The sequence below is a fragment of the Lepidochelys kempii genome, chromosome 3 (genome assembly GCF_965140265.1).
Source record: "Lepidochelys kempii isolate rLepKem1 chromosome 3, rLepKem1.hap2, whole genome shotgun sequence".
Taxonomy (NCBI): Eukaryota; Metazoa; Chordata; order Testudines; family Cheloniidae; genus Lepidochelys; species Lepidochelys kempii.
The window spans coordinates 82,712,996-82,737,559 of record NC_133258.1 but is presented as its reverse complement, the minus strand read 5'-3'; the positions used below and the strand labels follow the sequence as shown (position 1 = coordinate 82,737,559).

The window sequence follows — 24,564 nt, the reverse complement described above, 5'->3', positions numbered from 1 at the left end:
ACAGTGGGTTCAGGAAGGGCTTTGTTATCGTGAGTAGGGAAGGGAGTTAGGCTATGATGTCACAACTCATTATACAAGTGTGGGGCAGAAGTCTATGCAGGTGCTTCACAGGGAAGGGATAGAGCGACCAGATGAATAGCTTGGTAAAGGACTCAAACACAGAGACGACCTGTGCCTGCCCATTGGGGGGGGGAAGAGGTGGCGCAGATGACAGAATGAGGGTAGCCAGCTTCAGCAGTGTTACTGAGCATGCTCAGTACAAGCCAAGCAGCAAATCTGGGGGTGCACATGACCTCAAATGCTCGCCCACATCACCACTGTTTAAAAAGGAGCAGAATGCGGGGGGGAGCTCCTATGACTGGTACAGCAGGGAGCCAACCCCCTTACTTATAGCCAACCTTAACCCTTGTTCAAGAGGGGGATGGTAAGGTCCCAGCAAAGGGTTTGCTGCGGGACCAGGATGGAAAAAGAAAGGGTCTGGTGGAAGCCCATCAGGTAGATATTGAATGAACATGGAATTACCTGCGCTGTACATTTTTATCTGCTGAGTAGTCCCAGACATCTAATAATAAAGTTGCAACGGGATTAAAACCATATCAAGTGTCTCTTGTCCTTCTTTCAGTATAGCCAGACAACAAGTTTTGACACAAAAGCCAAAACAAAACACAGTAGTCTCACTCCATGTCTCAAAGACATATCATAACATCTAGTTATTTGTAAATATTCAACTACAGTATATAACTAGCATACTAACTCATATAGTTAAAACAATATTTGACAAAATATCAAACAAAGGTTATTCTGTGATACAGAATCCTTTATCACAGTTGTTCACTTACTCATTAATTTGCATAATTCAATAATGTGCATTTCATCCTCAGTCACTAGGACAAAAAACAAGTTCTAATAAGAGACCAGCGCTGGCTTTTACCTATCAAAAGATATGCAAGAAATTTTCTTAAATAGAATTTTTTTTATTATTAACAAACATTCCTATGAATGACACTGCACCACAGCAATGTCCTTGTCCATTCTGCAGCCATACAGTTTACTAAAGAATTCACTGTTGCTGCAAAATTATACTCTAGAACAGAAGATTTAATTTTTTTTTAAAATTAACTTTATAGCACTAATGGCTATAAAAAAGCATTCCAATATGAACTGACTATAAACTGATGGAAATAAACAATTGTTCTCAGCGTCCACCGAAGGTAGGACAAGAAGTAATAGGATTAATCTGCAGCAAGGGAGATTTAGGTTAGATATTTGAAAACATTTTCTAACTGTAGTTATGCTCTGGAATAGGCTTCCAAGGGAGGTTGTGGAATCCCCATCACTGGAGGCTTTTAAGAACATTCTGGAGAAACATCTGTAAGGCATGGTCTAGGCCTATTTGGTCCTGCCTCAGCATGGGGGGCTGGACTTGATGAGCTCTTGAGGTCCCTTTCAGCTCTACATTTCTACAGCTCTATGATGAAGTGTTGTCTTCTCAGGTCGGTAGATTGCCTGAAACAATGGCTGAAAGGTGTAAGCTTCTCCATTCATCTCAACAGGATATATTAACTTTAAAAACTTAATGACAATTTAAATGTCAACACGGATAACTACTTAATTGCTGATCATTTTAGCAGTAATACCCAGCAAACGTCTTTATCCCAGACTGTCTCCCACAACTTCTCAGAAGCCAACAAGCCCCAATCATCTCAAGCTACCACAACCTCCAGCTTCCCTGTGGACAATTTCTATAATGCAGTTGGTGTGTTTTCAATATAAATTTGTGAGGCACAATTAAAATTAAGAATTTAGGGGTAGTACAGAATAAACTGAATTAATCAAGGTAAGTTAAACAAAGAATATTTTATCAATTTATTATTCATTTTCTTATTTAATTCAATAAAAGCTTCCATTTTAAAATTTATCTGACATGGCCACAGATTGATAGCCCAGTGCACAAAGTCTTCAGGACATTGCCACAGAATTTAGGTTTAATTTGATATATTGTTCCCATGTCCTTGATCTCAATGAGTCAAATTATTATTTTGTTATTTCAATTTCAGGAATGCCGGGGGGGCAAACATGGACCAGTGTACCACTGTGCTAGACACTGTACAAACTCCTTATAAAAAGAAAGTCTCTTCCCCAAAGTGCTCATAAGAATCTCATCAAATTCTATTTGTCCTCTACAGTGAGCTTTAATGATGTTGATTAGAGCAGATAACTGAAAGGGACTCAAAGTAGACTGAAGCAGTCAACTTCCACCTCTTTGAAAAATATTTTCTTCACAGTCTTGGAAACTCTTTCTATTTCTGAACTTTTATCTTCTACAGTTCACCATGGGCTAGTAACTTGAATACTATACTAACAACAAAGGGTATTATATTTAAGGTAAAAGATCAAACAATACTTTAAATGTTTTATTGAAGCCAGGAAACTCTCTCTAATTAATTACTTACTTGAAATTCATCAAAACACAAGAGACAGGCCCCCTCACTTATTTCCTCAGCTATAGGGGCTATTGGATCATATGACTTGGCCATTAGTCCTGGCTTCCTTTTAGGCAAGCTCTGTTTAAGACGATGTATTCCTGTAGTGAATAAAACAGAAAAAGAAACAGTGGAAGTGCTGCATTTAACTCTGTGGAACATATAAAGCAATAATACACACATATGTAGTTTAGATACAGAAATACAAAAATCACATGCATTATGATTTTAAAAGGCACACTTGGTAATTTTTCAACCCTTTAAAGCAAACTGCTAAAGCCTCACAGAGTCAGCAATCTGTGTTTTCTTGTTTACAAATAAAGTAAAGTATTGTACTGTAGCCCCACAGATGCCTGCTGTTACATACTTTTTTAAAATGGTGCATCTATCCTACCATTGTTTCAAAAAACTTTGATATTGTAATTGGTACTCTATCATTTTGTCTTGCTTCAAATTTATTACCTTGATTCAGTTGCATTTCTTTGAAATTATACCCACTCTCTCCTAGTCTATGCTCTAATAATCAGAACCCTTAAAGCATTTAGAAGTCAGCTGCAAAACACTGCACATTCCATTTCCCTAAAGTATGTTTACAACCTGTAGTCAAACTCTGAAATAGCAGGGAAAAAATCAACTCAGAGAAACCAATCCCTATGGTTTTAAAAAAAGGAAAACTGACTAAGATGCAAAGATTGTACAAAACAAGTATTACAGTAAAAAAATGTACGATAAGGTGTTAGAGATTGTACTCTATGTATGTATTTAAGATAAAGTGAACATTAGGAAAAGAAAGGCCCTGTGGTGGGAGGTTAGCTTTATTACTAGTAGACATAAAGGAACACACAGATAACAAGAGATATTGTCACTCTGGCCCACCTACAAGGGGTGCAAGTGGGGCAATTGCCCAAGGGCCCGGGCCCTTTTAAATCACGTGTGCGGGCTGCACGGCTCCTAGGCACACACGACTGCTCCAGGCCCCGTGCTTTGCGCGACTGGCCAGTTCGTCAGTCCTGGAAGTGACAGGCGGTCCCAGAAGTGACAGATTCGTCACTTCTGCCCCAGGCCCAGCCCTGGGGCCCGTAATTGCTGTCAGCGGGCCTGTTGTCACTGCAGAATGTATCTATTAGATTTCCAGAATATGGATCACCACCAAGTGCAAAATTGGTCATGTATCACAGAAAGCAATTGCTGTCTTGGAGTAGGTGAAGCATAGGGTCCCAAAGAAGGCAGATCTTAATATTTTATAAATGAAGAGGTTAAGTTTTAAGAAACAGTTTAGGGAAACTCTCATTGGAAAAGAGGAGACTAAATAAACTGGGTTTAAAAAAAATTACTAACCGTTTGTAATTGTTGTTCTTTGAGATGCGTTGCTTATGTCCATTCCATTGTAGGTGTGTGTGCTCGCCACATGCACTGGTGCCTGAAGTTTGTTCCTCAGTGGTATCCATAGGGGACTGGCTCTGGTGCCCTCTGGAGTAGCACACATATGCGCTGGTAAAAGGGGCTCCGCTGGCCATCTCCCTCCCTCAGTTCCTCCTTGCCAGAACTCCGACAGAGGGGAAGGAGGGTGGGTCATGGAATGGACATGACCAACAAACTTGAAGAACAACAGTTACAAAAGGTTAGTAACCGTTTTTTCTTCGAGTGCTTGCTCATGTCCATTCCATTGTAGGCGACTCCCAAGCAGTACCTCTGGAGGTAGGCAGGAGTTCATAGATGTGTCGATTGCAACACAGCTCTGCCAAATCTAGCGTAATCTCTGGCCTGCTGGGTAATGGCATAATGCGTGGTGAATGTTTGCACTGAAGATCACGTCGCAGCCCTGTAGATGTCCTGGATAGGGACTTGTGCCAGGAAGGCAGCCGGCGCCTGAGCCTAGTAGAGTAAGCCTTCACTATCGGTGGAGGCACAGCCTGCATCAACTTGTAACAAGTGAGGATGCAGTTTGAAATCCTCTGAGAGGACACCGGAAGGCCCTTCATCCTGTCAGCTATCGCAATAAAGAGCTGAGCTGATCTGCGGAAGGGCTTGGTGTGCTCCAAGAAGAAAGCTAGGGCACACCTGACAACTAGAGTGTGCAGGTGTCTCTCCTCGTTGGTTGCGTGCATCTTTAGATAGAACACTGGGAGGAAGATATCCTGGTTGACATGGAAGTGCGACACCATCTTCAGCAGGAAGGCTGGATAGGGCTGCAGCTGAACCTTGTCCTTGTAGGACACCATATACGGGGCCTCCGAAGTGAGGGCGTTAATCTCGGAGACTCACCTCACCGAAGTAATGGCTACAAGGAATGAGACCTTCCATGACAGGTGCAAGAGACAGCAAGAGGCTAGAGGCTCAAAAGGAGGACCGGTAAGCCTGGAAAGGACTAGATTGAAATCCCAATGGGAAACCGGATCCCAGAACGGAGGAAACAGCCTCTAGAGGCCTTTGAGGAACCTGACAGTCATCTTATGTGAGAATACTGATCGTCCCTGGACGTGCAGATGAAAGGCTGATATGGCCGCCAAGTGCACCTTGATTGATGAAAAGGCAAGGCCTTGGCACGTTAAGTGCAGGAGGTAGTCAGGATGGATTGTAAAGAGGCAGTAACAGGGTAGATATTTCACTCTGAAGCCCAGCAGGAGAAGCGCTTCCACTTTGAAAGGTAAGTAGCTCTAGTAGAGGACTTTCTGCTTTCCAGAAGAACCTGCTGGACCTGACTGGAGCAGGCCAGCTCCTCGGGGCTCCGTCATGCAACATCCACTCTGTGAGGTGGAGAGAGGTGAAGTTCAGGTGCAGCAGTGATCCTGAGAAAGTGGGTCCGGACATACGGGAAGAGTCCACGGTGCTGCCGCTGCCAAGTCCATGAGACTGCCAAACCAATGCTGGTAACGCCAGGCCAGGGCAATCATAATGACTCACGCCTTGTCCCTCTTGATCTTGGAAAGGACCCTGCTGATCAGTGGGATTGGCGGAAAGGCATACATGAGACCTCTAACTATGACAGACGGAAGGCATCTGACAGTGAACCGCTGTCGAGGCCTTGTAACGAGCAGAATTGATGCCATTTTCTGTTCTGTCTGGTGACAAACAGGTCCATTTGGGGAGCTCCCCACCTTTGGAAGAGCATCTGGCAACCTCCGAGTAGAGGGACCACTTGTGGTGAGAGAAGAAGGACCTGCTGAGGCGATCTGCCAGCATGTTCCGTATGACGGGGAGGTGCAAGGCTTCCAGGTGGATAGCATACTGGATGCATAAGTGGCTCAGAGCTTCTTGACACAGGACAGATGATGTGATGAAAGATTTTGCCTCTGTTGCCTAAAAAGCCTTATATCACTTTAAATTGAAGGTTTACAGAAAAACCTCAGAAGAGGTTTAAATTTCGGAAAAATTATAACTTGTTTAATTGGATATAAAAAGGGTGGTGACAGTGTCAGGACCCTTTGGGATGCTTAGAGTAGTGATTAGTTTTAAGAATAAGGTTTTAATTAAACAGAAATTAATAGTAGTTTACATTAAGAAAATCCAGAAATGGTGGCTATAGGATGATGTACTGTGGTGAAAGACTCCATAGGAACACATAGAGGGCCCATAAAACTGATGATGCAATCAGGAGACAGTATTATATCAGCCTCCTATGGGGAATGACTCAGCAAAACCCCATTGAAAGGAGCTACCTATCAAGGGTGAAGCTAAGAAATGTTGGAAGCTGATTGGCTGAGCTTGGGAGAACAAATAGTGTACAAGACCGACAGCCGACAGACTAAACCCTATAAGTGGGTCTGGGGTCCTGGAAGAGAGAAGACACCTGCAAGGAAGAAGATGCTTGCACAGAAGAAGCCACCTGAGAAACAATATCAATGGCAGCAGAAGAAACTAGGCAGCTTTGGGTGGAGGCTTGTTTGACGGAGCAGAAAGACAGCGCTTATTGACGGAGCAGAAAGACCAATAGATGAATCAGAGGGAATCTGATTGGAAGAATGTAAGTTATCAAGGAGTGTATGGATTTTGCCTCCCAATAAAGTTGGATGTCTGTGGTCTGAGAGAGATCTTCCCCTACCCATTCAATAACTGCCTGATCAGCACTTATTGGATGTTAGTGTAAATAGTTAAATATTAAATATGTGTTTAATTGATATATATTATATGCTTAATTGTTATATTGTTATAAGATACAGAGTATTAAGTGAATGATTATATTGCTCTATTATCTGTTATAGTGATATTGAAAGTGTTATTGTAGTGTTGCGTCTTTATTTGCCACGCCGTTTCACTCCTGCAACTGTAACCTTTATCATATTTGTTCCTACAGTACTTTATATCCATCTCTAATCTTTTACTGTGATCACTCATTCTAAATAAATATTATTTTGTTTTCAAAGATTTACTGCTTACCTGTCTATTCTTGATCGGAGGGCTGTATCTGTGTCCTTTCAAGGGAAAGCAAGCTAGCTGCAGCTTTCCCTGGCAATTCCTTTAGGGCAGGCCACAACCTTGGCTACCGATTTAAATAGTTAATAAGAAAAGGTTTTAAATTAAAAGCATTATTTTAGAGCACATCATTGGTTTAATATAATTGAATTCAAATCTTCCGGTAACCAAGACCGGGCTCCCCCTTGTCTGTTGATGTAGAACATGGAGGCAGTGTTGTCTGTCAGTACCTGCACCACTCAACCAGATAGACGGGGAAGGAACACCTCGCACACCAGGCAAATGGTCCTGAGCTCTCCGAAGTTCACGTGAAGTGACAGCTCCTCCCGCGACCATAGTCCTTGAGTTTTGAGGGAACCGAGGTATGCTCCCCAGCTGAGGTCAGATGCATCTGACACCAGGGACACTGTGGGCCGTGGAGCCACAAACAGAACCTCTTTCATCACCGAATTTGGATTGCACCACCATTAGAGAGAGGTGAGTACCTGAGGCGGTATCGTGAGGAGCCTATCCAAGCGGTGTCTGGCTGAGGAATAGACGGACAACAGTCATATTTGAAGGGGCCTCAGTCGCAATCTTGTGTGCCGAACTAGGAGTCTGAGACAGACCCAAGATCCCTTCTGACCTAAATATCTATGAATCTATTTGGTGAGTGGGTGCGCAGTGACTTGGGCAATCAGATCTGACATTGCTCTGAACCTGGCTTGTGGGAAGAATGCTCTGGCTTGGGTAGAGTCGACGACTGCTCCGATGAACTCTATCCTCTGATCAGTGACCAATGTTGATTTTTGTTCATTTATCAACAGGCCCAGGGCGTGACAAGTGGCTCATAGCACCTCCATACTGTGCTGCACCTGCCCTTTGGAGCGGCCCTTGATGAGCCAGTCATCCAGATAGAGATTGATTTGGACCCCCCCACCCGACACCTGAGGTAAGCTGCGACTACTGCCATGCACTTTGTAAACACTCTTGATGCTGTCGCTATGCCGAACAGGAGCGCTGTGAACTGGTAATGTGCCTGACTGACAACAAACCATAGAAATCTCTTCTGTCCGGGAAATATTGAGATGTGAAAGTAAACATCTTTTAGGTCAAGGGCAGTATACCAATCTCAGGATCCAGTGAGGGGATGATGGAGGCCAGGGAGACCATGAGGAACTTCACCTTCTTGAGATATTTGTTGAAGTCTCAAGTCCAGGATGGAGCATAGGCCCCCTTTGACCTTCAGAATGAGAAAATATCAGGAGTAAAGATATTTCCCTCTTCGTTCTGTGGGAACTTCCTCCACGGCCCCCAGCCGCAGAAGGGCTTGCACCTCCTGGGCGAGCAGTTGCTTGTGAGAAGGGTCCCTGAAAAGAGACAGGGAAGGGAGGGTGGGAAAGAACAAAATACCCCGATGCCTCTGTATTGAGGACCCAGCAGTCCGTAGTTATGGCGGTCCAAGCGGGGAGTAAAGGTAACAAACAGTGGGAAAATAAAGGGTGAGACAGATCCTGGTTGCAGGCTGGGAGTTTGCCCTCGAGTGTCCCCTCAAAATGATTGCCTGGTTTTGGGATGGGCATGGGTCAAGCCTGAATGAGCCCCTGCTGTAGGCTGTTGGCCTTGGTGACACCTATATCTGATGTCTCTCTCCTTTCTGATCCAGGGCTTGAATCCCTTGCAGATATGGCACTTTTCATGAATGTGGGACTCACCCAGACACTTCAGACAACTAAGATGTGGATTGCTGATTGGCATGGACTTCTTACAGCAGGGCTTGAAGCCCGGGGAGCCGGGCATTCCCTGTTCCTGGGCAAAGTCCCTTAGGGGACTATGAATAACTAAGTATGCTAACACTATTAGGAACTGATGACTATCTACAACTATTTACACAATAAAAGTTCAAAGAGAAAGAGAAACCACTTGCCAGAGCAGGGTGGGCAAACTTTTTGGCCCGAGGGCCACATCTGGATATGGAAATTGTATGGCAGGCCATGAATGCTCATGAAGTTGGGGTTGGGAGGAGGTGAGGGCTTTGGATGGAGGTGCAGGCTCTGGGATGAGTCTGGGGATGAGGGGTTTGAGGTGGAGGAGGGTGCTCCAGGCTGGGATCGAGGGGTTTGGATGGAGGGAGGGGGCAGGGGTGGGGCGGGGTGGAGGCTCCGGTCGGTACTTACCTCAAGCAGCTCCCGGAAGCAGCAGCATGTCCCCCCTCCGGGTCCTACACAAAGGCGCGGCCAGGTGACTCAGCACACTGCCCCATCCACAGGCACCGCCCCTGCAGCTCCCAGCCATTGAGAGCTGCGGGGCGGCGCTTTGGGTGGGGGCAGTGCGTGGAGCCCCCTGGCTGCCCCTAAACATAGGAGCCGGAGAAAGGACATGCTGCTGCTTCCGGGAGCCACACAGAGCTATGGCAGGCACGCATGGAGTGGCCACCAACCCCGCTCCCGGATTGGAGTGTGGGAGCGGGACAAGCCCCAGACCCTGCTCTCCAGCGGGAGCTCAAGGGCCACATTAAATCGGCTGAAGGGCCGGATGTGGCCCATGGGCCGTAGTCTGCCCATCCCTGTGCTATAGCAAGGGGAGCGTTCCAGCACTGTCACTGGCAATAAGAAGGAACTGAGGGAGGAAGGGGGCTGGCAGCGCCCCTTATACTGGTGCATATGCACGCCACTCCAGAGAGCACCAGAGCTGGTCCCCTACAGATACCACTGAGGAAAAAACTTCCAGCACCAGTGCACGTGGCGAGCACACACACCTACAATGGAATGGACATAAGCACTCACTCAAAGAAGAAGAATTAGATAAGTTAATGGCAGATAGGCCCATCAGTGACTATTAGCCAAGATGGTTAGGGACATAACCCCATGCTTGGGTGTCCCTAAACCTCCAAGTGCAGAAGCTGGGACTGGATGACAGGGATGGGTCATTCTAAATTGCTCTTTCTGTTCATTCCCTCTGAAGCATCTGGTTCCGGCCACTGTCAGAGACAGGATGCTGGGCTATATGGACAATTTGTCTGACCCAGTATATCCGTTCTTATTATGTTAAATACCCAATCTGATCTTTGCAACATAAAAGGTACATTGGCTAGAAAAATGTCCACTCAGAGGGTGGGAAAGGAAAGAGGAAAAATGAGGGTGGCAATGAATGAAATAACATGATTCTTTAGTAAGGCATACACAGATCTTGACAGATTTTTTTTAATTAGGTCATCTAGTCCACCTTCCTGAAATTTTGCAAAATCGCTTTAGTTATTCTTAAGTTGTTCCTAGCAGACATATAGCTAGTATAGCCCTAAATAACTCAAGTAATGGCAATTACATAACCCTTTGCAGAAGCTTTTTTCACTGCTACCTGTTCTTAGAGCTCAAGTTCTCACTGAGAATAACTGATTCCTGTCCACTCCTAACATTCCTTTTCATATGTGTAAAGTTATGTTTCCTGGACATGGAAGATATCCCAACCCCTAACCCTTCCTCATCTTATTTTCCAAACTTAACTTTGTTTGTTTTCTTTCTTAAATCGTTGTACCCTCAACTGAACACAGATGCCAAATAAGTATCAAATAATTTAACTGTAGCTTTTACATAAACTATATCTTTGGGACACCATCACATTATTTATCTCAGTCAATATAAAATTCACTATTAGCATATAACTTCTTCCGAATGGAGTGTAAGTTAATTGATAAATTATGGGTGTTTAGTTAAGGGGTAAATTAATCTTGAATATACATCTGATTTCACATACATCGCACACTACATTATCTTTTGAGTGGATATTCCTATTAATATTGGATATTGTAGCTATTAATAGCTATACTGGAATAACAGAAGATTCTAACAATGCTTTAATAAATGTATTTTTGATTACTTATGTAAAAGAAAGTGAAATTGGCTCATATGCTAAGAAGAATAAACCAGGGTTGCTTTATAGATCAGAGGTTCTCAAGCTGTGGTCCATGGACCACCAGTGATCTGCGAGCTCCATTCAGGTGCTCTGTGGATAGTTCCCTCTAAGGTGTGCACCTGGGTGGCTGCACACAAGAGAATGAAGAGCCACCCGTCTAGTTAGTGGAGCCGCGCGGGGAGGGGGGAATTTGGGATGTGCAGGGCTGCGGCAGCCAGAGAAAGAAGCGACTTTCTGCAGCTCCAGGGCTGCGGCGAGATGGCCCTTCTTCCCAGCCTCAGCTCAGGGGCTGCCGTGTTGGGGGAGAGAGGGAGAGACCCCACCTCCTTTCCAGCCCCAGCTCGGGGGCTGCCGTGTTGGGGGAGAGAGAGCACATCCATTGCATTAGAAAGGTAAGACTACTGATATTAAAATATGAGTTGTGTGCTTTTACTTGTCGAACAAAAAAGTTAATTGTTAAGTTTTTTTTTATATAGCGCTTTTATCCAAAGCGCTTTACAATAGTTATCTAATGGTACAAACAACATTTGGAAAGATCATTAAGTGGTCTGCCGAGACCCTCAGCAATTTTCAAGTGGTCCACAAAAAAAAAGTTTGAGAACCACTGTTATAGATTATACACTCAATGAGACTCATGTAAATGTCAGAGTATTTGCACTTACTTTTGTGTACATCTAGCATGAAACCATGAAAATGGACTCTCTTTTTCTTCTCTACTTCTATATGAGAATAAAACATGTCCATCACCATTGTCTTTCCTGTGCCTTCAAATAAAAAACAAATAGACTCAACAGGTAGTTAATTTAAAAACAGTATGTACTGATTACAGTAATGATTGTTCATTAGCTTTGAACTAATGAAACTACACTCTTCAGCTGAACAGTAAAAAGCTTGCTTGTTTGGGAAGAGAGATTATATTTTATGTTAAAAGAGCTAGGAGGAAAGTTGTATTTCACTTTATCAAGGACAAATTCTGAAAAAATAAAGTATGACATTTTGAGCCAACAAGTGGCCCTATTGTCTCCATCTGAGTCAAGGCATTTTCATGGTACATTGACATGACTAGAATAAAATCTTCATCTCTCTGCCTCCTTCTTCTTACTTTACACATGTTGTTAAATAGTGGTTATTTAGGAAATAACATGTCACAAACAGAAATACATTAATGCACGCCACTCCATATACAGCAACTGGATCTATACTTAATACCATTCCATATTCTAAAAGAAACAAGTATGAAAAGTTAATTAAAATAGTAACTTGTTATACAAAAAATAAAAAACCTTTGACATTAAAGGCTACATTAGAACTTGAGTAAGTCCTCTGTAGAAGGGCATGCCTGTCCTGTAGCATCCCCTGCTGGTCAAGTGTGGCCCTGCCTCAGTTTCCCCTACTCTCAGCATCCCTTAAGAATTCCACACAGTCCAAAAGTTATAAGACAAAATACCTATCCTGGGGTTCTACTTTATTAAGTTAAAATAAACTTAAAATAAAGTCTCTTTTTCCCAGACTCCAAGTAAAGTCTCCCTGGGCTTTTTTCTCTTCCCTCAGGTTCAGAGGGTGGCAAAGCCATCCTTTCTTGGGGTTATGTTTCTGGGCTCTCAACAGCTACCCCAACAGCTTTCTTCAGGAATCCTTCTAGCACCTTTTCCCTGCCTTTCCGGGCTGAGAGAGATTAATGGGTAGCAGTCCTTCCCTTGTTGCTACCTTCCCCTTTGTAAGGCGCAGATTCCTTCCCTTAAACCCAGGTAGGCAGCAGGCAATCAGTCACAGGTGCACTGGATCCTGCTCCCTCTTAAATGGAAACTCTGTGAAACCCTCATTTTGCCAAAACTTCCAATGAAATCTTTACTGAAACTTACCTACATCTCCATAGATGTAAAGACCTTTCGGAGGTTTGCTTTTTGCAAAGAGCTGCAAAAAAGAGAAGGATCACTTTATATAAACACGGTGTGTAATTAATGTGAGCCTATTGTTGAGGGAATGAAATCAGGTGGCTGGATTTAATTAACTAAGTAGGGCTACCATAAAAAATATTATAAATAAAACAGTTACTAACCTTTCTATAACTGTTGTTCGAGATGTGTTGCACATGTCCATTCCACTGTAGGTGTTTGCGCGCTCCAATGCATAATTGTTGGAGAGTTTTTACCTTTAGTAATGCCCTCAATTTCCCTTCTCTCCTGACCAATGTAATAGCTACTAAAATGCTATCTTCATTGAAAGGTGCAACAGAGAGCAGGTCTGTAGAGGTTCAAAGGGGGGGAATCCATCAGTTTTGTTATGACTAGATTCAGGCTCCATGGTGGAAGAGAGCTCTGTATGTGTGGAAATGGTCTGCCCAAACCCTTTAAAAATCTTACTGCGATCAGGTTGGAAAAAAGGGAGTGATTATCCACAGGAAGGGGAAATGCCAATATAGCTGCTAGGTATACCCTGATTGAGCTAATTGCCAATCCTTGATGATTCAAACACAAAAAAGATATTCTTGCTTCTATTCAGAATGTGTTGGACAAGGGGAGACCCCTTTTAGCCTCGACCAGGTGAAAAACTTATTTTACTTCTCAAGGTAAGTTGACCTCATTGATGGTTTTCTACTAGTCAGCACTACCTCCTGCACCTTTCCAGAGCTGGACTCATTTGCCAACGTTAACCCTGAAGTCTCCAGGGCCTGAAAGCTGGGATGGAGGAGGCGTCCGTGATTCTCCAAAAATAGGTCTGCATGAAGTGTGAGTAACAGTGGGGACTGATTGAGAGGTCCAAGAGCTGTGAAAACCAGTACTGACGGGGCCACGCTGGGGCAATCAGTATAAGACGGGCCTTGTCCTGCTTGCCTGGCAGACAACTCTGGGCAAAAGAGGGATTGGCAGAAAAGTGTACTGCAGACCTTCTGACCACAGCAGTAGAAAAGCATCGGTCAACAAACCTGGGTTGTGTCCTGCCCCCCAGAGCTAAAAAAATAACCTTGCTATGTCTGGGTAAAGGGACCACTCATGGTGATCAACCTTGCTCAGTCGATCTGCCATTATATTCTGAGTCCCTGGGACATGAGCTACTTTCAGAAGTATAGTTACTGATACACAAGTCCCAGAGCCAGATTGCTTCCTGATAGAATAGTGAGGATCGGGCTCCTTCCTGCTTGTTTACATAAAACATGGTAGTCATATTGTCAGTCAGCAACAATATGCCGCTTCCTACTTGGATGTGAGAAAGGAACGCCATGCAAGCTAAACGGCTAGCACCCTGGATCAACTTCTTATCAATCAGGGAATGGTACCAAGATCCTTAACCTCTGGAGGAATGGTGCTACCACCACCATACACTTTGGAGCCGCCAAGAGACCAAAGGGGCGGACTGTGAACTGATAAAGGTTTCCACTGACAAAGAATCTCAGAATTTTTCTGTGGCTCTGATGAACTGCCATGTGAAAGTAGGCATCCTTTACGTCAAAGGCAGTGTACCTGTCCCCCTGGCTCCAGAGAAGAAATAATAGAAGCTAGATTGACCATCCGGAATTTTGATTATTTTTAGGAACTTGCTTAGCTGCCTTAGATCTAAAATAGGTGTGAGACCCCTTTTACCTTCGGGATCAGGAAGGATGAACCTCCTCTATAGCTCTTACAAGATGAAGTGATTATATCTCTTGGAGTAATACTGTCTCTTGGGAGGGGTCCCTGAAGAGAGATGGGGAAGGGCAGAGAAGGGGGTTAGAGGCAGAAATAAAATGGAATGTATATCTCACCGCCACCATGCTTAGAACTCACCAATCTGTTGGGATGTGGGCCCAAGCACAACAGAAGTGGGACAGGCAGTTTGAAAAAGCTGGAAAAGAAAAAGATGGCACTCTTGTATGTAGTGGACTGCTCTCAATCCACCCATCAAAATGAGCTCTTGGAAGATGCTGCTGCCAGCCTCGCTGAACTGGTGGCTGTGGAAGCAGAGGCAGTGGTGGTCATCGTTTGTAACCTCTGCTCCTTCTCCTTGGTAGGACTTGGGGTCCAGGGGCAAATCCCTGAAAACACTGGAACTGAGAAGGATGAAACCCCTTCCACCTCTTTGCTGGGGTGTTAACTTCACAGAGTCTCATCTGTCTTTTCTGTGAAGCGCAATGTTGCTTCATAAGGTAGGTCCTGGACTGTATGTTACACATCTGGAAAGAGGCCAGAAGAGTGTAACCAGAATGATAGCATCACGATAGCAGAGGTCAGGTGGTGCACTGCAGAATTTGCTGCATTGAGACCTGCCTGCAGAGTTGTTCCGGCAACAAACGTTCCCTCCACTATGAGAGGCTGGAACTCTTGTTTCACCTCATCTGGAAGTTTGTCTTTGAACTTCAAAGCATATAGATTCATAGATATTAAGGTCAGAAGGGACCATTATGATCATCTAGTCTGACCTCCTGCACAACGCAGGCCACAGAATCTCACCCACCCACTCCTGCGAAAAACGTCTCACCTATGTCTGAGCTATTGAAGTCCTCAAATTGTGGTTTAAAGACTTCAAGGAGCACAGAATCCTCCAGCAAGTGATCCATGGCCCATGCTACAGAAGAAGGTGAAAAACCTCCAGGGCCGCTTCCAATCTGCCCTGGAGGAAAATTCCTTTCCCACCCCAAATATGGTGATCAGCTAAACCCTGAGCATATGGACAAGATTCACCAGCCAGATACCCAGGAAAGAATTCTCTGTAGTAACTCAGATCCCACCCCATCTAACATCCCATCACAGGATGAAATCGTAGTGCCTCAGCAAAGCTTGCTGGTTTGGAGGATGAAGCTGTAATTCACCTGTGGAATAAAGCTTCCTTCCAAATAAGTTCAGCTTCTTGTCCTCTTTATTTTTTGGCATTGGTGCCCTATCTTTCTTTTACACTGGCTGCTGCCACTACAAGGGAGCCTGGAGGAGGATGGTTACATAGGTGTGCGAACCCCTGGAAGGGGACAGAATACCATCTCTCCCCTCTTTTTGCAGTTGGAGGCAGGGAAGTGAGTCTGCCAGAGCGCTTAGGTAGGATCTAAGATAGTTTTACTGATACATGAGGCTATTCTAGCCAGAGCTGCAGATGTCAGAATGTCCACCAGTTTGTGGGATTTTTCCTGGATGTCCTCTGGGTGGATATCAAGGGTGATAGCCATCCTCCTCAACAACTCCAGATGAGCCTTAAAATCATCAGGAGATGAAGAAATAGGCTCTACCACAATTGGCTTATCAGGGGATGAGAACGAGGCTGCCAATGGTACCGGAGGCTGATCCAGTTCCTGCTCCTTTTGCAGCTGTTCGTGAGAGGGATCCTGACTGCTTGGTGCTGGGCTTGGTACCAACACTATGGTGTTTGAGGTGTTAATGCTCCTGATGCCCAGAAGTTGGAGCCAGCTGATGTGGCCATGGGGATACTCTTGATTGAGAGAGGAAGCCCCATGGTTCCAAAAGGGCCACTGGTGCAGCCTGGTCCCCAACTATGCATAGTCCAAAGGTCACAGCTGAAACCAGGGCAGGCAGGTGACATATCCCCTCGGATGGGACCGGCTAGGAGTTTGATGAAGAAGAAGCTTCTTGTTAGTATGTTGGTGCCGTACCCATCAATACTAGTGAAGAAGGCTGACTCTGAAGAAAGGGGAGCCAAGGAGATCATCTGTGGCTTTCCCCTCGAACAGGGGTGGGTGAAGCTTTTGGCCCAAGGGCCACATCTGGGAATAGAAATTGTATGGTGGGCCATGAATCTTCAGAAAATTGGGGCTGAGGTGTGGGAGGAGGTGAGGGCTCTGGTTGGGGGTGTGGGCTCCAGGGTGGGGCCAGAAATGAGGAGTTCAGGGTGTGGGAAGAGGCTCAGGGCTGGGGTGGGGGTGTGGGGTGCAGCGGGGGGGAGGTGAGGGCTCCGGCTGGGGGTGCAGGCTCTGGGGTGGGTCTGGGGTGCAAGAGGGTGCTCCGGGCTGGGATCAAGAGGTTTGGAGGGTGGGAGGGGGATCAGGGCTGGGGCAGGGAGTTGGGGCACGGGGAGAGGCTCAGGGGTGCAGGCGCTGGGTGGCACTTACCTCCATCTTTAAAAAAGGGAAGGAGGATCCTGGGAACTACAGGCCAGTCAGCCTCACCTCAGTCCCTGGAAAAATCATGGAGCAGGTCCTCAAGGAATCAATTCTGAAGCACTTAGAGGAGAGGAAAGTGATCAGGAACAGTCAGCATGGATTCACTAAGGGAAAGTCATGCCTGACTAAACTAATTGCCTTCTATGACGAGATAACTGGCTCTGTGGATGAGAGGAAAGCAGTGGACATGTTGTTCCTTGACTTTAGCAAAGCTTTTGACACAGTCTCCCACAGTATTCTTGCCAGCAAGTTAAAGAAGTATGGGCTGGATGAATGGACTATACGGTGGATAGAAAGTTGGCTAGATTGTCGGGCTCAACGGATAGTGATCAATGGCTCCATGTCCAGTTAGCAGCCAGTATCAAGTGGAGTGCCCCAAGGTTCAGTTCTGGGGCCGGTTTTGTTCAGTATCTTCGTTAATGATCTGGAGGATGGTATGGATTGCACCCTCAGCAAGTTTGCAGATGACCCTAAACTGGGAGGAGAGGTAGATACGCTGGAGGGTAGGGCTAGGATACAGAGGGACCTAGACAAATTAGAGGATTGGGCCAAAAGAAATCTGATGAGGGTCAACAAGGTCAAGTGCAGAGTCCTGCACTTAGGACGGAAGAATCCCATGCACCGCTACAGACTAGGGACCGAATGGCTAGGCAGCAGTTGTGCAGAAAAGGACCTAAGGGTTACAGTGGACGAGAAGCTGGATATGAGTCAGTGTGCCCTTGTTGGCAAGAAGGCCAATGACATTTTGGGATGTATAAGTAGGGGCATAGCGAGCAGATCGAGGGACATTATTGTTCCCCTCTATTTGACATTGGTGAGGCCTCATCTGGAGTACTGTGTCCAGTTTTGGGCCCCACACTACAAGGAGGATGTGGAAAAATTGGAAAACATCCAGTGGAGGGCAACAAAAATGATTAGGGGACTGGAACACATGACTTATGAGGAGAGGCTGAGGGAACTGGGATTGTTTAGTCTGAGGAAGAGAAGAATGAGGGGGGATTTGATAGCGGCTTTCAACTACCTGAAAGGGGGTTCCAAAGAGGATGGATCTAGACTGTTCTCAGTGGTAGCAGATGACAGAACAAGGAGTAATGGTCTCAAGTTGCAGTGGGGGAGGTTTAGGTTGGATATTAGGAAAAACTTTTTCACTAGGAGGGTGGTGAAACACTGGAATGCGTTACCTAGGGAGGTGGTGGAATCTCCTTCCTTAGAAGTTTTTAAGGTCAGGCTTGACAAAGCCCTGGCTGGGATGATTTATTTGGGGATTGGTCCTGCTTTGAGCAGGGGGTTGGACTAGATGACCTCCTGAGGTCCCTTCCAACCCCGATATTCTATGATTCTATGATTCAAGCGGCTCCCGGAAGCAGCAGCATGTCCCTTCTCTGGCTCCTATGCGGAGGTATGGCCAGGTGGCTTTGCATGCTACCCTGTCTGCAGGCACTGCCCCTGCAGCTCCCATTGGCTGCAGTTCCCGGCTAATGGGAGCTGTGGGGGCGGCGTTTGAGGTGGGGGCAGCGTGCAGAGCGGAGCCCCCTGGCTGCTCCTACGTGTAGGAGCTGGAGGGGGGCCATGCCGCTGCTTCCAGGAACCACGTGGAGCAGCCTCTGACCCTGCTCCCCAGCTGGAGCAGGGTCATTCCGCTGCTTCTGGGAGCTGCGTGGAGCGGCTCCCAACCCTGCGCCCCAGCTGGAGCACTGGAGTGGGGAAGCCCCAGACCCCACTCCCCAGCGGGAGCCGAGGGCCAGTTTAAAACGGCTGGTGGGCTGGATCCGGCCTGTGGGCCATGGTTTACCCACCCCTGCCCTAGATGGTACCAGCTCAATTGGGACCCAGGTGCAGAGATGAAGGTGTTCAAGGTGGTACCTTGGGTGCCAGTGCTGAATGAGTCTCTTTAACTGATGGTGACAGTGGCACTGAGAGGTTTAACAACTCTCTTGCAGCCTCAAACACCTTAGGAGAAGAGGGCATCAGTGGCATCTCAGCGCTTTATGCCTGTGTGGTGTGTGAGAGACTGCAGAGGCTGCCCCAATGGGTAAAAACAAGGGTAAAAACTCTCACATCTGCACACTGCTGTGCACAAACATCTACAGTGGAATGGACATGTTCAATCACTCAAAGAAGAACCTTGCTAAATTACTAACTCAGAAGTTTTCAACCAATCTAATATTACAACAATATGTGGGTTGTGCAAAGGGGAAAAAGAGGAAAAATATGTACAATTTTATTTAGAACTGTTTAAAACAATCATATCTCTAGGAATGCTTACAGTATTTAACACCACACATCCAAACTCCACAATTAAACTTTTCCCAATCCACCATCAAAACAGACTCTCTCATCATCCACTAAACCCTTTGACCACATAGCCCAGCAAGAACTCGGGAAAATAGATTTTGTTATATAAACCAGTATCATAATATTTGCAAATACATACTGTAGATTACCAGCAATGTTTAGGATGTGAAGTTTCTTGGCTTTAAAAAGGAGGTAGGGTTGCGTGGAGGATATTCTTAGTCTCCATCCTTTCTACCTAGAGCTTTTGAGCAAAAGTTATCTCTGGTTTAAGCTTCATTCAAGACAACAGAGTTACAGTAGGGACAAGTCTGTCTTTTTAGGTCTAAAAGTGTTTCACTTCAAAACATGTATTTTACTAACTCACAGTTTATCTAATAGTAAGTTGCATTTATCTTGAATGAATATTGCTGAAGTGTTTTCAGCCTGAGTGGCTGTTACTTGAGACATACCTGTTGTATTTGAAAGTTTGTTTTCTAAGTTACACTTAATAAAGGCATTCCTACTTGCAAATATTTCCATATAGATGATTTTGCTAAGCAGTTTGCATTTATCTTAAGATTCACAATTCACTTCCATTTTTCAAGTAACCGAACAGAAACATTTACAAGTGTATACATAATTCCAAACAGAAATCAGTTTCTAAAGTAGAGAACTGAATAAAAGTCTGATCAGCTTATGAGACTGGACTGACATCCACTACAATATTTCGCACTTGTTTGGTTATTTTAAATGCTGCAATTTCACAAAGCAATAAAAGCTAAGCAAGAACAGAGGAAAATTAAAATTACAACCCTGTGGTCTCATTTGGATTTGTGTAATTGCTAAACAACTTGAATCTGGAGCACATTTCAAAACACAGTGCTACATTAAAGAAACAGTAGCTTCTGTAGCAAAAACATTCATTAATGGGCATACAAAAACATAATACATGACCAAAAACAGCAAGATGCAAGTCTCAGAATAACACGCCTTTTTAGTACCAATATCCTCAACAAATATGCAAGTCTGACTATAATGGAACCACTTATAGTTTTAATTTAGAGAGCTATATTAATAGAAATGCCCCAAAATTTTATTAATTTAATCTGTAGTTGAAACAAGGTTTCAGATGTTCGGAACAGTTCCGCTAATAGATTCCAAGGCCAGAAGGGACTCCTGTAACCATCTAGTCTGATCTCCTGGGTAACACAGGTCATAGAACTTCCCCACAATAATTCCTAGAGCACATCTTTTAGGAAAACATCCAATCTTGATTTAAAAATTACCAGTGACGGAGAATTCACCACCACCCTTGGTAAGTTGTTCCGGTGGTTAATTACTCCTACTGTTAAAAATTATGCCTTATTAAGAGTCTGAATTTATCTAGCTTCATCTTCCAGCCATTGGATCATGTTATACTTTTCTCTGATAGATTGAAGAGTCCATTATTAAATGTTTGTTCCCCGTGTAGATAATTACCGACTGTAATTAAGGGACCCCTTAACCTTCTCTTTGTTACATTAAATAAATAGGTTTCAGAGTAGCAGCCGTGGTAGTCTCTAAGGTGCCACAAGTACTCCTTTTCTTTTTATTAAATAAATAGAGTTCCTTGAGTCTATCATCATAGGACATGTTTTCCAATCCTGGGTCTTCTCTGAATTCTCTTGAATTTACCGATATCCTCCTGGAATTATAAAAACCAGAACTGAACACAGTATTCCAGCGGCGGTTGCACCAGTGCACAATATAGAGCTAAAATAACCTCTCTACTCCAGTTTATGCATCCAAGGATTGCATTAGCCTTTTTGTCCACAGCATCGTATGGGAGCTCACGTTCAGCTGATTATCCACCATGACCCCCAAATCTTTTTCAGAATCACTGCTTCTCAGAATAGAGTCCCCCGTTGTGACAATATGGTCTACATTCTTTGCTCCAAGATGTATACAATTACATTTATTCATATTAAAACACATATTGTTAGCCTGCGCCCAGTTTACCAAGCAATCCAGATTGCTCTGTATCAATGATGTGTCCTCTTCATTATTTACCACTCCCCCTGCAAACCTTTTTAGCAAGGTTTTCTTCCAGGTCATTAGTAAAAATGTTAAATAGACGTAGGGCCAACAACCAGTCCCTGCCGTACCCCAATAGAAAACCCATTTGACGATGATCCCCCTTTACAAATACATTTTGAGACCTATCATTTAGCCAGTTTGTAATCCATTTAGCATGTGCTATATTAATTTTATATCTTTATGTTCTTTTAATCAAGTACCAAGTAAAATACCTTATGAAAGTCTAAGTATATTACATCAACACTATTACCTTTAACAACCAAAACCTGTAATAGAACTGGCTGCAACTGTTTTTGCTTGGGCTTTGAACATATAGCAAGATAATTTAATTGATGACTTTTTCCTGTGTGCATTTGTGCATTTTTTTAAAAAAAGCTTTCTCTCAATATAGTTGCAGAATCTCAGAGTTGTACAGCTAAGGAACAACAACAAAAACAAAAAGGATATTTGTATGAAAATATAGATCTACAAATTTCTTTTTGAAAATAAAAGGATTTCTCTAGAGTAAATTTAGGATTATTGACCGCACACCTGGTCATTTTTCATTTTTTATGAGGCATAAGATGTAATACTTATTAGTAAATAGAAAAAGTCTGCATTTTTAAAAAACTCAGGTTCCACAACTTAAAAAAAACAAACTAACTCTCTCTCCCACAAACACATACAAATAAAAATCAGGAAATGCAAATAGGTCAAAGCAAAAGTGAGGGTGTTGTTGCACAAATGTTTCCATTCTAAATGGTCTGTCTGAGTTGCTTGTAACTTCCTTGAATTTCAACCTTTTGGACAGATACTTCTGTTTGATTCTCACTCCAGGAGTTATCATCTCTGGAAAGTCTGAGAAAAAAAACTGTTTTGGGTCAAAGGAAGGAAGCATAATTGCTTGGACTCTCAGAACATCCAAGATTAACTTTTGAGGATGAAAGCAGAATTTGTCTTCACAAAAATTTATGACTGGTGAATGAAGTATCCCTCCGTTACTTCAATTCTGCTACTGAAGTGGTCTGAATGGATGTTCAGTGAGAGCTTCTGAAGATGTAGTTAGTCCCAGGAAAGGGCCCTACATACTTGGAGGAATTCTAGTGGTTTAGGGGATCTTTTCACATGTAAGTGAAACGATGTTCTATTTTATTTGATGTTGCCAGGAGAGAAGACACTGTAGTCACCTTTAGGATAGCTCATTTTGAAGACAGGTGGAAATTATAAGAATGTAAGAATGGCCATACTGGATTAGACCAATGGTCCATCTAGCCCAGTATCTTGTCTCTGAGAGTGGCCAGTGCCAGACACTTCAGAGGGAATGAACAGAACAAGGCAATTTTGAATTATACATCCTGTCATCCAGTCCCAGCTTCTGGCAGTTGAAGGTTTAGGGACACCCAGAGCATAGGGTTACATCTCTGATCATCTTGGCTAATAGCCATTGATGGACCTATCACTTATCTAATTATTTTTGAACCCAGTTATACTTTTAAATGCTTTTAAATTTTAGCATATGGTTTACTTGGGATTCCTAAAAGTGTCAATTTTTTTAAAAATTGAATCTCCTCCAAATTAAAAGAATAACTTGATTAATAGATTTCCAGAACTGCCAAGCCTAAACATTCAAACACGATGAGTCAGGCATCCAAAATCATGAGATCATGGTTTGTATCAGGGCTCTGAATCACCGCAGCATAACATTTAAGGCACCCAATGATGCAATACAGATGTTGACTGAACACTTTACTGGGCTGAATAAACCCCAGAGCATCACAGCATCCAACTGCTGAAAAAACCAGGCCAGCACCATGCATACAGAGGGGAACTACATACTCTCCACCCTGGAGCAGAAAAGAAATATTGGATCTCCTGGACCTGTGGGGGATAAGAGGCTATACAAGCACAGCTATGGACCAGCTGTAGAAAATGTACATCTAACGGGCAGATTGCATGGCAGTTGCAGGCAAAGGGATACAATGGGAATCAGTAGCAGTGCCGTGTGAAAGCGAAGGAACTTCACCAGGGATACGATAAGGTGAGGGTAGATAACAAGAAATGTGGTGCTACCCTGTAGATCTGCCACTTTTACAACAAACTGCATGCCCTACTTGGCAGGGACCCCGGCAGCGCTCCGTGTACAACTGCGGACACTTCATAGGAAGCTGAGGCAGAAACCCCTGTGGTGGACAGTGAGGAGGGAAGAGCACGTGACATGACAGAGGACTCAAACCATGCCACAAGCTCTTTGAGACTGTGAAGTCAAGCCAGTCCCACCACACAAACACATAGGAGCCCAGTGATAAGGGGGAAGGAACCTTGGGAAGGTTTGTTCAGGAATTATTCCTTGTATTAATTTTTCCCCTTGCTGTTGCTCAAAACCTGATCTCTCACCTTCTTCCTCCCTCCCACTGCCCTTCTTCACCATTTAAAAAAATGGCACCCGTCCCATCCTGAATTTTAGAGAACAAAGGCATTTACTTTTGATTGATTATTGATAAAGTGTTAGAAAATATAGTGCTAGAGAATACATTCTAAAAAATAGTATGGCAGTCAGGTCACACAATCCATGCCACATCAGTGGCCTGTGCTCAGGTGGAGATAGGTAGAAGAAACAGAGGTAGAATCCATATCTGTTTTTCAATATTTTGGCTTCTTGGGTTAGGCTGAGAGGCCCAAGCAGAGTACTTCGTTTATCTGAACAGGGATGTCCCTTTTGTCCTGTTGAGAGTTCTCAGTGAAACTTTAATGGAGATACTCTGTGACCCTCTCCTGAACATTGCTAGGGATGGCAGCCTTGTTTCTTTCCCCACCATAGAAGGCTTTCTCCCATGCCACTCTGTGATGAGCTCAGATGGCATCATTGCAATAGGCTAGCAGCATATGTGCCTGGATGGCTTCAGGACGACAGTAGCAGCTGGTTCTCTGTGCCTTTATCATCCTCAGGAAAAAGATGTTAACAAAAGTGACCGCTGCCGGTGAAAATATTGCCTATATTCACTGCTTTTCCCCCATACCCACAGGCGCCTAGTTTTTAAAGCTTACATGCAACAGAAGCCCACCCTCTTCTCCCCAGAAGGCTATGTCACAATGGTTTAAGCTGAAGAGTGGTTCTGTACCCAGCCTCCCCAAAGCAAAAGTGACCATTAGCATTTGTTAAAAATATTTATGGGAATAATGCAAGGGAGTTTTGAGACTTATCTTTCCCTTTTCTATTGGGACTGCAAATCTAACAGTGTATCTGTTTGTTGTAATCAGCCTCCTGCATGGTGGCCTTGAGAGGTTCCCTCCTCCACACCTGCTGAAAGTCTGACTCCGATGAAGAGGAGAAAGAAGAGCACTCAGGAGGATATGTTTGGCAAGCGC

At 44.2% G+C, this 24,564-nt stretch overlaps 1 protein-coding gene across 2 annotated transcripts in view; it reads right to left on the bottom strand.

The window, feature by feature from the left end:
- Positions 1 to 24,564, bottom strand: part of AFG1L (AFG1 like ATPase) — a 136,082-nt gene that overhangs the window by 74,263 nt on the left and 37,255 nt on the right. For both annotated transcript variants that reach the window (XM_073336943.1, XM_073336945.1), the window contains 3 exons: positions 12,650 to 12,701; positions 11,450 to 11,551; positions 2,454 to 2,584 (listed from right to left, as the gene is read on the bottom strand). In XM_073336943.1, the coding sequence (XP_073193044.1) occupies positions 2,454 to 2,584; positions 11,450 to 11,551; positions 12,650 to 12,701 (285 nt within the window). The remainder of the gene's footprint in view (positions 1 to 2,453; positions 2,585 to 11,449; positions 11,552 to 12,649; positions 12,702 to 24,564) is intronic.